The 15385-nt window shown below is 36.6% G+C and overlaps 1 protein-coding gene across 2 annotated transcripts; it reads right to left on the reverse strand.

Annotated features, from left to right (window-relative positions):
• Positions 1–1578: 1578 nt before the first annotated feature.
• Positions 1579–13839, reverse strand: LOC104218266 (zinc finger protein BRUTUS-like). Of its 2 annotated transcripts, XM_009768710.2 has the most exons (15): positions 13379–13475; positions 13263–13298; positions 10651–10860; positions 9220–9414; positions 8788–9143; positions 8435–8660; positions 8047–8215; positions 6729–7940; positions 6386–6557; positions 6076–6294; positions 5867–6004; positions 3516–3750; positions 3342–3401; positions 2369–2440; positions 1579–2277 (listed from the first exon to the last, which is right to left on the reverse strand). In XM_009768710.2, the coding sequence occupies exons 3-15, from the start codon at positions 10744–10746 to the stop codon at positions 2146–2148; spliced, it is 3282 nt and encodes a 1093-aa protein (XP_009767012.1). In that variant the 5' UTR covers positions 10747–10860; positions 13263–13298; positions 13379–13475; the 3' UTR covers positions 1579–2145. The 2 variants fall into 2 exon arrangements, with proteins under 2 accessions (XP_009767012.1, XP_009767011.1); XM_009768709.2 differs by lacking the exon at positions 13263–13298 and having other exon boundaries at positions 13379–13839.
• Positions 13840–15385: the final 1546 nt, after the last annotated feature.

Below are 15385 nucleotides of genomic sequence, written 5' to 3' on the forward strand. Positions count from 1 at the left end.
TCAAATTCATTGTTTCGTTCAGCCACAAGTAGAAGAGAAATCAACTGAGAGTACTTTGTGAAGCCTTTCTCTCGGTACTGCTGTTGCAAGACCATATTGGAGGCATGAAACGTTGTAAACGTTTTTTCAAGCATATCATAGTCACTGATATTATCTCCACAGAGTTTCAATTTAGAAGTAATTCTAAACATAGCAGAATTATATTCAGAAACAGACTTAAAGTCTTGGAGCCTAAGATGAGCCCAATCATATCGTGCTTGTGGAAGAGTGACCAACTTTAAGTTGTCATATCTTTCCTTTAAACCATTCCACAAAACAAATGGATCTTTCACTGTGAGATATTCAATTTTCAACCCTTCATCAAGGTGATGGCGCAAGAAAATCAAGGCCTTAGCACAGTCTTGTGTAGATGCTTTATCTTTATCTTTAATGGCATCTCCAAGACCCATTGCATCTAAATGGATTTCAGCATCCGATACTCATGTCATATAGTTCTTGCCCGAAATTTCAAGGGCAACGAACTTTCTTTTCATAATATCAGACATTTAAAAAAATACAAATTTGAGAAAAATTATACCTTAATTTTCTCAAAGATCTTCTTGAGATGGTAGAGCCTCGTGCTGATAACGTGTTATAAAATATAATCCAAAATAACAATATAGAACAAGCAAAACAAACTAAGAGATATAAATAGAAAGAGATGAAGAGAGATTTTTATTTCTTCTTCAATTGTGTGTATTTTCTTATCTATTACAAGGCCTTTATATAGGCATAAAAGTGAAGAAAATATGTCATGGAATATGTCATTGAACATGCAAAATATGTCATTGAATATGTCATTAAACATTTGAGACGTAGATCATGGAAGAAGAGTAGACATCCACCATAATATGATATTTATCATAACAAAGTTATTGTAAATCGTCATTGTGTCGTGCCTTTTCGTTGATGTTGAACTTGATAGCTGATTAGTTAATTGTATATTGTTGAAAATATTGCAGCCTTAATAAGGAGGTTATGACTCTTTTACTTACCTCTAAGAGATTAAATTGTACGCAAAAATTGTGATATTATTCTTTTTTCCAAAGATTAATGGAACACTATTTATTTGACATGGTCATTTCGAATACCCTTTATCTTCCCCTTTTTTTGCATCTCTTTTTCTTTATTTTTCTCTTTTATAAACCTACTAATAATGGGGAGCCAAAATTCTCCCTGCTGAAAAGTTATCTTTTTTCAAAACTCGAATATAAGATCATAGTTAATGAAAGCAAACTTTCTTATTCATAGAATACCACTTGAATTTCATATAAACAGTATGTTCCCAGATTAGGCAGATCTACTTGTGTATGCAATTGATGACCGGCTAACATAGCGTACTTATTTGGTCCACGGCTATATTAACAAGTAACAACAACAACAAAATTAAAAAAATAAAATAAAAAATAAAACCAATAAATTTTCACAAGTGGGGTATAGGGAGGATAGTGTGTACGCATGTCTTATCCCTACCTTGGGAATGCAACGAGGTTGTTTCCGATAGACCCTCAGCTAAAGAGAAGATGAAAGCCGGGGAAGTAATATTAATAAGAAAATGCATAAATTAAGAAACCCTTTTACTTGTGGAATGAGTATGTTCTATTTCTACAGGGTCCACAGAGTATTATAATTTTCAAGTTCTGCCCACAGAACTCATTATCATAATATCTGAACTTAAAGAGTGATACATTGATACAACAGCCAAAGCAAATGAAAACATTCGGTTCTGAACTGGCCCTCCTTGTCCTCTGCGAAATCATTTCATAAAGAAACTTGCCGCCTCTTTAAAGAGAGGAAAACAAGAAAAAGAATAGTACTTACAAGCCAAAAGCCTCTTCTATCTGCTTTTCTTCGTTTTATCAGTGCCTGGCTCTGTAGTATGCAGGTAGAAATGCATTATGCATTACGGAATGGAGAAGGCCAGTAACACACTCCATGCTTGTAACGTGAATATGCCGAAACAGCATATCGTGTACAACAAATGACAAAATTTTGGTGACAGTGAATGCTCATATTTTACAAACCTATGTATTGAGCTCGCGCTAAATAATTTGATGTATAGAAGTACGTAATTCTATGAGAGGGGAATCCAACAGGTCTTCAACATTAGCTGGAGCAATTAGGACTTGTTTCCACCTTTATAACTCTGGTATTGTAGGATCCGCAAGACGAACACTTGTGATATAGCCAATGAAATGGTGCAATTCCCCTCTTACCACAGTCGTTACACAATATATCCTAGAGAAATTTCATATAAGAATCTTGAGTAAAGTTTCAATAGTTTAATACGCATAAAAGTTGCTAAGGAAATAAAACTGAGATTCCTTACTTGGCATCGGTTCCTAAACTCTTCCGGTAGCACCTCAGAAGCCATTAAAGCATCAAGCATCCCAAAATACACCTACAAGAGAAGACAGAAGTTGAGATCATTCTTCATCTGAGCACAAAATATAATAGAACGGAACCCAAAAAAAAGGATACATAAAGATTGAAAGGCTTCGAAGTAAGAAATATATAGGGAGGGCTACATGTAAGAAATATATAGGGAGGGCTACATGCTATTAAAATCCACAAGAAATGAGTAGACAATGTGACTTCTTTATAGAATATGGTCAAAGACAACGTTCTTTTTCTTTCTTAAATGACTAAGATTTCATTAAATAAGACACCAGGTCAATATCAAAGTGCACCCCCGAGTACGTTCATAAACAAGGTAAAAAGAGTAGCATAATAAGAGTATGATGTTACATGCTTCAGTTGCAGGATTGATTTTTCAAAAAAATATATATACTTCTCTTTTTCTAACAAATAGATAAGACTCATCGTGGATCAGGCGAGGTTTATAACTGAGTACAAGATGGTGGAGTAATAGAAGAATTCACAAACAAACAAACAAAAACAAGCACTCCTGTTTATGCAGGAACAGCTAGGTTGCCAAACACATGCACCTTCATCTGTCCCATGTTATAGGCTTGATGCAGTTTCTTTTTCTAGAAAGGAAATATTTAAATCAAATAAGTTTGATTACAAACACACCAAGTTAGTGTTGACTATACATAGAGGTAATATAACTATACTCTAGCCCTCTGAAAAATTAAACCAACTGTTAATGCAACCTGGAAGTTCATTCTTTACACCAGAAAAAGAAAATTAAACAGTACGTTATATTTTTATAGTCTATGTTTCAAAATTTTAATGAGTTATAAACAATATTCTTGTGTCTAAATATGATGCTATGAATTTACACAAACCATCACTATTCTGCAAAAAAGTTCATTTAATGAAGGATGAACATCGCTTACCGACATATCTCCCATAGACTTGCTGCAAATGGGACAGATGTAGTGTGTGCAAGCATATGCCTGAGGAAATAAAGAGATTGCTTTTAGTTCAATCTTGATTTCTAATGAACAACACAATATCCTTTCTGACAGCAAATGTATGAGCAAAACCCAGCAGAAAAGTGACGAACAGACCTGAAAGCATGCTGAATGCATAAAATGCCCGCAGGGCAGAGCCCTGACAGTTTCGCTTGACGTGAATAAAAAATCGCAACATATTGGACAGTTGGTTTCGAGACCCTTCTCCCTGCATTTGTGGTCCACAAGTTTCATTCCCAGGCAACAATTGCAGGTCATGCAGTGAAAGAAGTCAACACCTAGTCCTTGCCCCAGCCGGCATAAATTGCAGAACGGGCAATGATATACTGTCCTGAAGTAGGATATAATAGAAATTAGAGAAAATCAAGATCAAAGCTCTATTAGAGGTATGTATTATCATCTTGCAACACGTACAAGACTCCATCCTTGAACTTTAGGAAATATTGAATCAGGTATTAAAATGATTTTCATGTGAGTTTGTTCAAAATTGACAAAACAAACCTTCACAAATGCAGGGGCAGGGTGTGATGTTTTAGGAAATTGACTTAGCAAGAATTTGTGTAAGTAATTAGTTATGCATTACTGGCTTCAAGAAAGAACTTCAAAAATAAATAGAAGGGCCATTATTTTGAACGGAAGACTGGAGACACCTGTTGTAGCATTTAGAATCTAGTTCTAGAATCTCTACATTCAGGCATCAAATCTAATGATTTTCAAATGTTGCTGGTGTTATCAAAGGTGAAAAGCAAAGAAAAGCACTAAAGATTTTTTGGGACTTTTGAGTGCATAGCCCATCTAAAGCACCTGATTTAGTGAACATATGCTAGACCAAGAAAACAAAAAGATATATGTTTGTGACGTGCAAAAAAGTAATTATAATCACAAATGATAATTATATGAACAAGAAATTGGAGAAACAATTGAATAGATATTTGCAGTAAAAACCATTTCTGATTCAAATGTAACGATGTTGTTTAAGTTTCTGATTCAAATCCGCTGACTAATTTTCTTATACTAAGTTTCTAATTTCCTAATCCGGATCGCTAACATATTCATCCATAACAATTGCTTAACACTTGCCGTTTATGTTTATTGTCTAGTGCCGCTCGCTTCAAGACAAAGCACATGGATGCTGAGGCACATTTGCCTTAGCTCCTTGGTGCTTGCACTGAAACACCACTTAGACGAGGCGATACTCCAACTTGTGCTGCAAATAGCTTCCAGGCTTAAGCATGCCTCTTAAAACATTGAGTGTAAGGAGAACTTTCACTCTTTTAAACCTAAATGAAGCAAGTAATATATTGCAGAAAAGGAAAAATTGTAAGGAGACTATCATTCTTTTACTAAAGATCTTTTGGGAATCAAACTCAATTGTATTCTTCTTTTTTGTTTTTGGTGCAAATAGATTTACATAGAAGATACATTGACAATCATAGACATACTAGGATCTTGCTAGGTCTCGAATTAGAACATCTACTAATCCTCTCCATGTAAACTTGGTTTTCAGTGCAACCTATGTACTGATGTTTTTAATATATACAATAGTTACCAATTCAAAAAAAAAAAGATCTTTTGGGACTTTTGAGTGCATAGCCCATCTAAAGCACCTGATTTAGTGAACATATGCTAGACCAAGAAAACAATAAGATATATGCTTGTGACGTGCAAAAAAGTAATTATAATCACAAATGATAATTATATGAACAAGAAATTGGAGAAACAATTGAATAGATATTTGAAGTAAAAACCATTTCTGATTCAAATGTAACGATGTTGTTTAAGTTTCTGATTCAAATCCGCTGACTAATTTTCTTATACTAAGTTTCTAATTTCCTAATCCGGATCGCTAATATATTCATCCATAACAATTGCTTAACACTTGCCGTTTATGTTTATTGTCTAGTGCCGCTCGCTTCAAGACAAAGCACATGGATGCTGAGGCACATTTGCCTTAGCTCCTTGGTGCTTGCACTGAAACACCACTTAGACGAGGCGATACTCCAACTTGTGCTGCAAATAGCTTCCAGGCTTAAGCATGCCTCTTAAAACATTGAGTGTAGGGAGAACTTTCACTCTTTTAAACCTAAATGAAGCAAGTAATATATTGCAGAAAAGGAAAAATTGTAAGGAGACTATCATTCTTTTTAATTGTAATGATAAGCAGAATATCTTATTAATGATGTTTAACAACCAAGAAAAATAAGCAGAGCCTGGTCTAATCTTCAATAGTGTAAATCCTATAACTCGGTGTTCATTATGCGATTCAACCTACTACATCAAGTCATCAACTACAAACAAGCTATGTTGCTCGGACTCTCCGAAAATGTGGCCGGATACGTGTCGGATCCTCCAAAAGTAGTGCATTTTTGAAGGATCCGACACGGGTGCGGCTACATTTTGGAGAGTCCGCGCAACATAGCAAACAAGTAGGGTCACTGAAGTATCACCTTTCATCATCAAAAAATTTACAGCTGCTGCAGTAATATTTTGCCATTGAGAGGCCGTTACAGGATGGAGTCGTGCAAGAAGGTCCAACTGGTTGTATTTTCAGGCAGTTCATACACATCATTTCAGTTGTCGCCTTCCTGCAAATTACTAGAAAAATTAAACATGGAATGGAGTTTTATTAGAAACAAATACGAGGCCAACGATTTACCTATCCATAGAATGGTCACTGACTTTGTCATGACAGAATCTGCATGGAAATATTTTGCCACAGCAAGCAGCTCGGAGCTTGCAGTTTCTTTTATAATGTTCACATCCGAACACTTTCTTATCTGGATCACGGAATGAAGGTGAACATCCAATTTCATCTTGACCATTTGGAGTTTCAACAGATCTTGCTTCAGAGTCCTGCTGAGCAGCTATCCAGCGACTGAACAACAGATGCTCAATAGGTTACATGGAATAAATAACAAAGATAGCAATCACAAAGGTTTTAGATGATGGCTTCACTGAAAACAAACCTGGTCATAAGATTTTGAATAAGATATGCTTTTCTTCTTGGATCAAGTGAAGAGTCTCGGGAGACCTTCCGTATCTCTGACTCTAGCTCATTTTGATTCATCCGAAATATGTCCTTCCATCCAGGTTTAAAAGTGGAATCACTATGTTCTAGAGATTCAGGAAACTCATACCCTGAAAAGACATAATTTTAGATGCTAAAAAGATTATCGGGAAAAAGTCATTCTAGATCTGCTAATTCAGTTCCAATAATAGCCTTGTCTAACGTAAATATCTTATGCAACATCTTTAGAGCGGAGAACAGACATGAATAAAACTAATAAGTAAGAGAAGCATGGCAACAACCTCGTACACTGTTCTCTGAGCTTGATGTCTGGGAAGTTTCAGCTGGCGTTCCCTCCCACCATTCATTGAGCCATTCACTGAACATTGTGTTTTTGGTTGCTTGCTTCCATGTCTCCATCATCTTATTCTGTTCCTCCTGAGTAAGAGCAGAAGTTACCCAGGGCAACATTGACTGAAGTACTTCTGCCCCAGTTGTTCCTATTATCCTACCAACTAGTTTGTCTTGTTCTTCAATGCTAAAATGACGGTCAAACAGCGGCCATAGCTCAACTTCCTCCCGTATAACATGTTGATCCAGGGTTACTTTTATTGATTTGCACATAGCTTGAACTTTAGTTGCTAGCTCATTGTATTTTCTTGAATATTCATTTAAGTCACAAGAACCCGAGTTTCTACAAGGACCTTTTAATGAATTCCCACCATTCAAGGTTTCTCGGAGCAGAGAAAGCTCAGCAAGTGCAGATGAAATGTCCTCGAACAGCTTTTCTTCCTGTTTGTGGTCCAAGGTGTAAGAATGGCTAACATTATGAAGCGTCTCTTTTGATTCCAAAGCTGGGAATACTATATCATCCTCTGCATTACTGTGAGCTTTATACAAGCCCCACAAGAGACGAAATCGACCACAAAATTTTCTCAGGAAAGTCTCATCGCAATCAGTGAGTTTTCCAGATTCAACGTCCAGAAATTCCAAATCCTTTCGAATAGCCTTGTGAAATTGAAAAATATTATCAATTGGCCGTGTTGCGTATCCACCATTGATCAAGCTGGTATCCCAGTTGAAAAGACAGGAGTTCAGAGAAGGGACACTTGGGCTAAAAGTACGCAATGATTTTGCTGCAGCTAGGGAATTTATTCCCAGTTTATTTACACTGACACCTAATGCAGGAACACAACAAGACTGATTACCAGTGGATCCTTTCCGAAGTTCTACACCTCCTGAAGGATCATGACGATAGCATTTCTCCTTTGACATTAAATTTGCACGCTTGGTTGGCCTTTCACCATTACTTTGCTCACTATGTGACATGCTACAATTGACAGTTCTTGAAGAAGTGCAGATACCACAACATTTACCTAAGTTCTCTTTATTCCCAGCTAAAACTTTAGCAGGACAGCAACCAATTGCACTTGAAGAAAAACAATTGTCCGCTGGACGACCTTTGCATGCCCAACCTGAGAAAAGTGTGACCAAAGCAGTGTCTGATGCTGGTGCTGCATTAGAAAACTGAATCAGATGGGGTAAACAGGTCTACTTTCCATCATTGTCGACACTGAAACCAAGTTCTAATTAAATCAAACAGTAGAAATTAGGCTTTACCTGCCATATGCATATTCTGAAGGAAAGACCTTGCTTCTTCCTCACTTAATGATCCTACCAACCAAGGTAAGACGCATTCGATGAGTCTAAGTGGCATAACACACAAGCTCTGGTAAAGGAGTTCCCGCTGCCGTTTGGGGCTAAAATGCTTTCGCGCAAGTGGAAGAACCTGGAATCACAGAGAATCCAAATAATCAAGATCAATTACTATTAACTCTTGGGTTTTAAGTTGTCAACAGCAACAAGGACATCTGAGTATTTCAGATAGCAAGAAGACACCATGCTTGCTTTCATCACTTTAGAAACAATTATTTTATGTTACTTGGGGAGATATTTATAGACAGAGACCTTGAACTTGCAGAATCTTTGCAATTCTGAGATTACTCACCTGAGCCTCCTCATTACAGAAGTGTCTCTCCACTGTCTCCATTATATGATCAGCTTGTGAGCACAGTTTTGAATAGAATTCTACAGAAGTTGAGTTGGATCCAGCACTCTGAACGCTTTCTATCAAGCATCTAAATTTATCAAACTCGTTTTCTTCTTCGGCATGCTCCTGGGCAAAAGATATTTCTGCATCTATTGCAGGAAATATAACTTTGTCCTCGGCAATGCTGCAGCCATATTATGCAAACAGTATGAATGAACCAGATTCAAGCACGCTAGCAGTTATCGTAATCCATCAAAATTAGTTCAAAGCCAAAACCTCAAACGGCTAAGCAAAATAATGATGTCACGTACCTATGGAAGATACAAACTTCAGCAATAAATTGAAGCCTCTGGTTGAAAGCAGACAAATCAGAAAAATCCCCAGACAACTTGATTTCCCTAGCTGCTTCCGTAATGTCATTCAATTCCTTTCTAATAGCCTTGTGCCAATGCAGTATCTCATCAACTGGACGATTTAAAGTGGATTCTTTAAGGTTGAAATTTGAGGCTAGAAATTCACTTCTAGAAGATTCACAAGGACAAGGAGCATCCTCCGCCTGACTGATTAAGCCTCTAACAACAGAATCTGAAGTATGGTGCTTTGTACTCCCTTCGCAAGCCTTGCGTTTGTTTGTCAACTTTTTTCCATCCATCCAGGTAAACATAATCTTCATGAAAGGGGAATTTTATCAATTATGCTATGCTTAACAAAGGTCTTTACCATCTATAAGCAAGCTAACTCACCTCTTGAAGAAGCTCCTCATCCGGAATTACTTTGTGTAAGAACTTATGCATATCTTTGCACTCATCGGCCGAAATAGAGGATGAAAGCCAAGGCAGAAATTCAGCCATCATATTCACGGGAATGCTGCACAGAAACTGCCACACCAATGACGCCTGCTCCTCGAATGAAAACTTCTCCATAAGCAACGGCAAGACCTGCAAAATGGCACAATAACAACAAATATCAATATAAGTGACAATAAAATGAAGAAGAAAAACATAAACTATTAAGTGAACAATTTTAACCAATCAAATAAACAACAAAGGAAACAATCATCACAATAAAATATAAGGGTAAGTTACTTATCAAGAAAATAAAATAACAAGGATAAATTTCACACTAGAAAGTTTAACTTAACTAACTGAACTTCCACCAAATCCCCACCCATCCCTCCTTCCTCTGTTAGGGGACTCGGCATATCACACGGTAAAAACAAGCATGGGAAGCAATACCTGTCACACTCATATGGAGAATATCGAAAGAAAAGAATGAAAGAGAGGTTGAAGAGCTTTTTTTTGGTATAACCATCTGGTATTCGGTACCCACGGCCCGATTAATCAAGATTCTCACCATGTAAGTCCATTAAAGGGGGAAGCTCTATCTACCGGGGGTTTCTCCATTCCTAGGGCTGAAATCTGAGATCTCTGGTTAAAAGTGGAGGGATACCATCTATCCGCCACACTCCTTGACGGTGAGTTTGAAAGAGTAGAAACCTCACTAGTAACAAAGAACGGAGGCGCTTCTGATACTAAGATTGATGTTGCAACACAAGGGAGAAGGGAGAAAGGGCAAGGAGAGAAATAAAAAGGGGAGAAAAGAGGGAATAATAATGAAAAGAAGAGAGAGAAGAGAAAAAGATGAGGATCTGGAGAGAGGGATTATGATACCAAATCAATTTATCAAATATTCTGAACAATTAGAACTTTAGAAACCACTAAAACTGTATGTCTAACTGAAAAAGTAAGACTAGATAATTTTATCTCTGGGATAAGATTATCTTCAATTTTATTTCTAACTAATATATAAACAAACATCTGCCGCCCAAGGCTTTGGTCTTTAATGGTAAGATGCAGCACATGATATGTGGTTTAGGCACACTCCACAGGTTCGAACCCTACCGCCAACAAAGGCCTAATATTTAAGTGGAGAAGGGTAGAGGGACAGGCCCATTATCCACCGAGTTCGAACTGTGCGACATTGGCTCTTGCATTTCTCAGTTATGAAAAATATAATAATAAACATAAATCATATAAAGTGATAATGATATATGCATACGATCTACATCCCGAGGGCTTTCCCTTTCACGCCAACAAAATAATTAATTTCATAGAAAAACAAGGCATATCACACATCCCATCAAATAAGATAAAGGTAAAACTCTGCTAGGATACCTGTTCCTCTTCCTTAGACATGTGCTGGCTAATAGATGTTTGAAGAGCTCCTGTACAGGAAGCTAACTCTCTGCGGTAGCTTTCTTCACTTTGCATATCTGAGTCAAGTAACGCAAACAGATGATCAAAAAGCACGCCTTCTCCTTCATGCTCAAGGGAGTAAGTCCGTGCTACATTCTTCACACGTATATCAAGTGCTGGAAAAATAACCTGTCATTCACACAAAGATATGCTTATGATGTTTGAAGCGGTACACCAAGTTTGCTCCATTTTGTATTGAAGTAGCCCTTTTTCTCTGTAACTAATGAAATATTTATTTATCAAAAAAGGAGATGTCATACCATTGGAAGAAAAAGAAAAAAGAAAAAATTACATTCCTATGCTGGGGTGCAAAAGGGAAGGCACAAATCCCCTGAATTAATCCACAATGTATTTTCAACATGCAAGAAAGTAATAGATCCTCTTAGGTGCACGATTTCCTTGAAGTTAATTTAAGGCGTAAAATGTGGAAATGTTTCTCTTTATCTCGTGGGGCAAAATGGAGATACTTAGAGGATCTTAATGGGGTTTGCATCCAAAGAAAACATAGGGGTTCCGAACATCAAAAGAGATTCCACGATTAAAACCGAGAAACACTTTTTAACATCCATTACTGAAAATTGTTCCCAAAAAATAAACGATCAAAGATAGTTAAAATAAAGTTTCTTGAGATTCAATAAGCTACCAGGACCAAAAATTCATAGTCCGCAAGTGAAGCAAAATGTGTTATCCCAAGAGGGATTGAAGCACAATTGTGAACCGTACTGAAAAACAGTTCCTAAAACTGTTTGTTTCTCTCAATTTCACATATGGAATGTGGCCTCTCCCTCTCTCTCCCTCTCTCCCTCTCTCTCCCTCTCTCTTATAAAACATAATGCTGGAACTAGCAGAAGATGTCGACACAAAAAGCACACCAGATTCTTTAATCCTTGAGATAAAACCGGTGTTGTCAAAGGCGCGCTTAAGCCCTGAAGCGAGGCTCAAAACAAATTGAGCGCTTCGCCTCGCTTTATGGGCGCTTTAGTGTCGCATCAAAGCTCTAAGGCATACTTGTCCTTGCCAATAAGTGTAATCCCGAGAAGGCGACCTTAAACAATTGATATTTCACTTTATCGTGAATTTTTTTTTTTCAATTTCTTTGTCTATATATTTATTATTCATGCTTATAATGATTAGTCATGGACTACATGCATATTTTTACTTTTTCTCCCGTTGCGCCTTTTTTCATTAAAGCCCACATTTTATTTGCGCTTAAAGCCACAACGGACCTTAGAGCTTTATTGCACTTTTCGCCTTTGATAACACTGGATAAAACCCTTTCTTTTGTAAATAAATAAAGAAAAATTTAACCCAAAAACAAGAAGATATTGCTAGAACTACAAACAAATTCTAAAACCAGCACTCTTTGCACCACCTCTCCATACAACCCACTGATCAAAGAGGATTAGAAAGAATTCCCAACACAGAAAAGGAAATTTAAAGCCAAATTAAGACACTACCAACCGCATTAGTTAAATTGACAACACAAATCCAATTTTTTTGTTACAATTTCTCAGACCATTTATTTATCTTTTTATAATTTACTAAGTCTCACTTTTAAAATAAACTAAAAAAAAATGAAATTAAGACGTTTAAACATCAGGAAATTTCATGCAAGAACTTCTCCAGTTCAAAAACAGACAAAAAACATAAACATTTCAAGAGCAGGAGAACTGAAAATTCAGATTTAAATTCGACTTTGCATATGTATGCTCACAGTAACTAGTAGCCTCAGAAATTCAAAATTGGGAATCAGTTGCCAGGAAGCAGACAGCTCTATAACTGATTCAAGTTATAGTAACTCTGCAGAAAAATAACAATATAACCAGCAGGAGACCTGACATACTACATTGTATATCCAACTAAAGAAGGCATGAAGCAAAAGCAGTTTTTAAAGATCTTCTTTTCACTTTCAACTTCACATTTGATATTTGTTTTCTAGCTCCCATAACAACCAATACTTGCACTAGCAGCTAATCAAGAAGCGAACCACCTTCTGTATATCTCAGAGAAGATCATGAAATAAATTGAAATCTTGAGCTACAGAGAGCTCAAAACTTATCCATCTTCCCACCACCTCGCATGCACCACACAAACCAAAGAGGAATCTTTTTAATGATGGTGGAGTCTAGAACCAACTTGCGCACAACTCGACTATTCTACCGGGTACCTACTACCTCTCACCAGCAGAAGCACACTAACCAAAGTGGATCAACTAAAAAACCAGTGCAGAAAAGAACTCGAGCAGAACAATTTGCACTAAAACTGAACTAAAGATGCAATAAACACGTAGTCTCATCAGATTTTACCAACTACAACACAATCCAATCTTATTATTATAAATTATATCCTATTTATTTGAATTTGTAAGTCACTAATCCTCTATTAACTCAGTAAAATATTGGAAATGTCACATATGCAACTAAAATTAATCCAGTTCATTAAACATAACCAGATACAAAAACCACACAGTATTTCAGAGCAGGAGAAACTCAAAACTAAAAAGGAAATTTCAATTTTTTTGTGATATATACTTGCTAAGCTGCTCAAAATTATTCACCAGAAGCTTCCTGCATATAAAATTTTGCAAAATTATTTTAAAAAAAATCGAGTAGCAAAAACTGAATATATAAAACTACTATAAACGAACCTCATCTTCAGCATTGCAGTGATGCTTATAAATCGACCTCAAAAAGTAACACCGTTCCATAAAAGGCTTAATTTCACTGTTCCGATTCGTCGCAAATGCCATCGCCGATCGATGCAATGCATCCAGCTCCGCACGTATAGCTTTATGGAAGAAAAGGAAAATCCGTATAGGCGATGTACCTTTAAGTCCCGTCGCCGGTCTATTATTCAACGGTCCTGATTGATCCACGTGTCCCACACTCGGCCCTGCCATTACCGCTACTCCTCCTCCGCCTTGTATTCCTCCCGTCGTTAATGGCGTCGCCATTTCGGCAACTATTTATATTACCACAAAATTCTCTAGCTTTTCTTTGTGATTTTCAGATTCAGATTTTCACAATCTGCAAATTTGCTGTTTTTCATGTATTTTTGGCGTGACTGTTTTTGTATGTATATTTGTGTGTATGTATAGGTTTCCACCAGGGGTTAAATCGGACGGATAAAGAGGTAGCAATATATAGTTGGCCACGTGGCAATGTGGGACACGTCAGCAGAATGATGTGTTGGATGAGTGGGGTGGGGAAAAGGAAGGGCACGTGCGTGATTGAGGTTGGGATTTGGAAAAATTAGGCTTACACCAAAATAAGGATAGTGACAGGTTGAAAATATCAGTCAAAATAAAAATTTCCTTGAAATTATATTAGTTTATACACAAGTATTAATCAGTCAAAATAAACTTCTATCATATTACATTAATTTATATGCAAGTACTAATCAGTCAAAATACTTGTCCTTGAGTAATTTGATTGATAGAAAAGATTTAGAGATAGGGCGAGGGGCCTGGGAGAGTGCAGAGCAGTGTGAAATTAGAAATTTTAAAGATATTCAAGATTTAATATATATGTATAAAATATATAATTTGCTTTTTATACTTATACTATACAATTTTTATTCAAAATATTTTTTAACAATCGGTGTTCAACTGGCTACTATTTATTGTATTGTATGTTACTCTGTGAGTGGCGGAGGGTTATGAATATTTTTTTCAAAAGAAAAGAAGGAAGATAATTTTGTGTTTTAGATATAAAGATGTTAATAAAGTAACATTTAAATTCCTAATCTTCTTTAAAGTTGGTTCTTTATATTTAATTTTCTTTCAAAACTAATAAGTTAAAGAGAAGAGTTTCTTTTTTTTTAAGATACTTTTTCCCATTCCAAAGAGATGCATGATTTGGAGTACAAAGTTGGACGTATCTATCATGGGTAACATTTTTGGATAAAACTTTTGGTTAGTCGTAATTTCTTACCGTAATAGTATTTCAAAATCTTGTTGCAGTAAAAGAAAGATTACATATTACTACTTTGTGTTTGCAATCTAATTTGAGTTGCTCACCGTTGCTTTTATTTTATTCTCCTTTGCAATTTTGTCCCTTCTTGTCTATATTTTTATTAATGTGATGTTTATGCTTTTTTGAGCCGAAGATCTATTAGAAACAGTCTCTCTATCCTAACAAAGTAAAGGTAAGGTCTCTCTAATACCGGGTATATTGTTGTAGGATTTGCAATCTATTTTATTCACTTTGTATTTGTTACTACTTTATTCACTGGTTTGAAGTTTCACAAAGATAGATCCTTAAATTATAGTCGATACTGTTGCGGGATGAAAACAACTCGCCACCCCCTCCCCATTTTCCCATGTATTGGTTAAAATCTGACCGCCACGACCGAGCTGACCAACGTCCGTCTAAGTAACCGGGCAGCGAAAGATAGTATAGCCCGTTCCATATCCCTTTCCCGGCATTCGGAAAGAGCAGCGCCTAAAAGCACGACTAAGACACATCGGAGGCAAGAGGATATCGGGCCAAGCAAAGAGCAAGGGTGCCACGACTATATATAGCAAAGGAAAGCTTGCAATATGGGGGGCTGCTCCTCTTGTCTTTCTCTAAAACTAAAAAGCTCTCTTTTAGTAGTCTTGATAGAGAAGAGTTAATCTCTAGGAAAATATGTAAACTTGTCTCTGCATCGATTG

The sequence above is a fragment of the Nicotiana sylvestris genome, chromosome 10, assembly GCF_000393655.2.
Source record: "Nicotiana sylvestris chromosome 10, ASM39365v2, whole genome shotgun sequence".
NCBI lineage: Eukaryota > Viridiplantae > Streptophyta > Magnoliopsida > Solanales > Solanaceae > Nicotiana > Nicotiana sylvestris.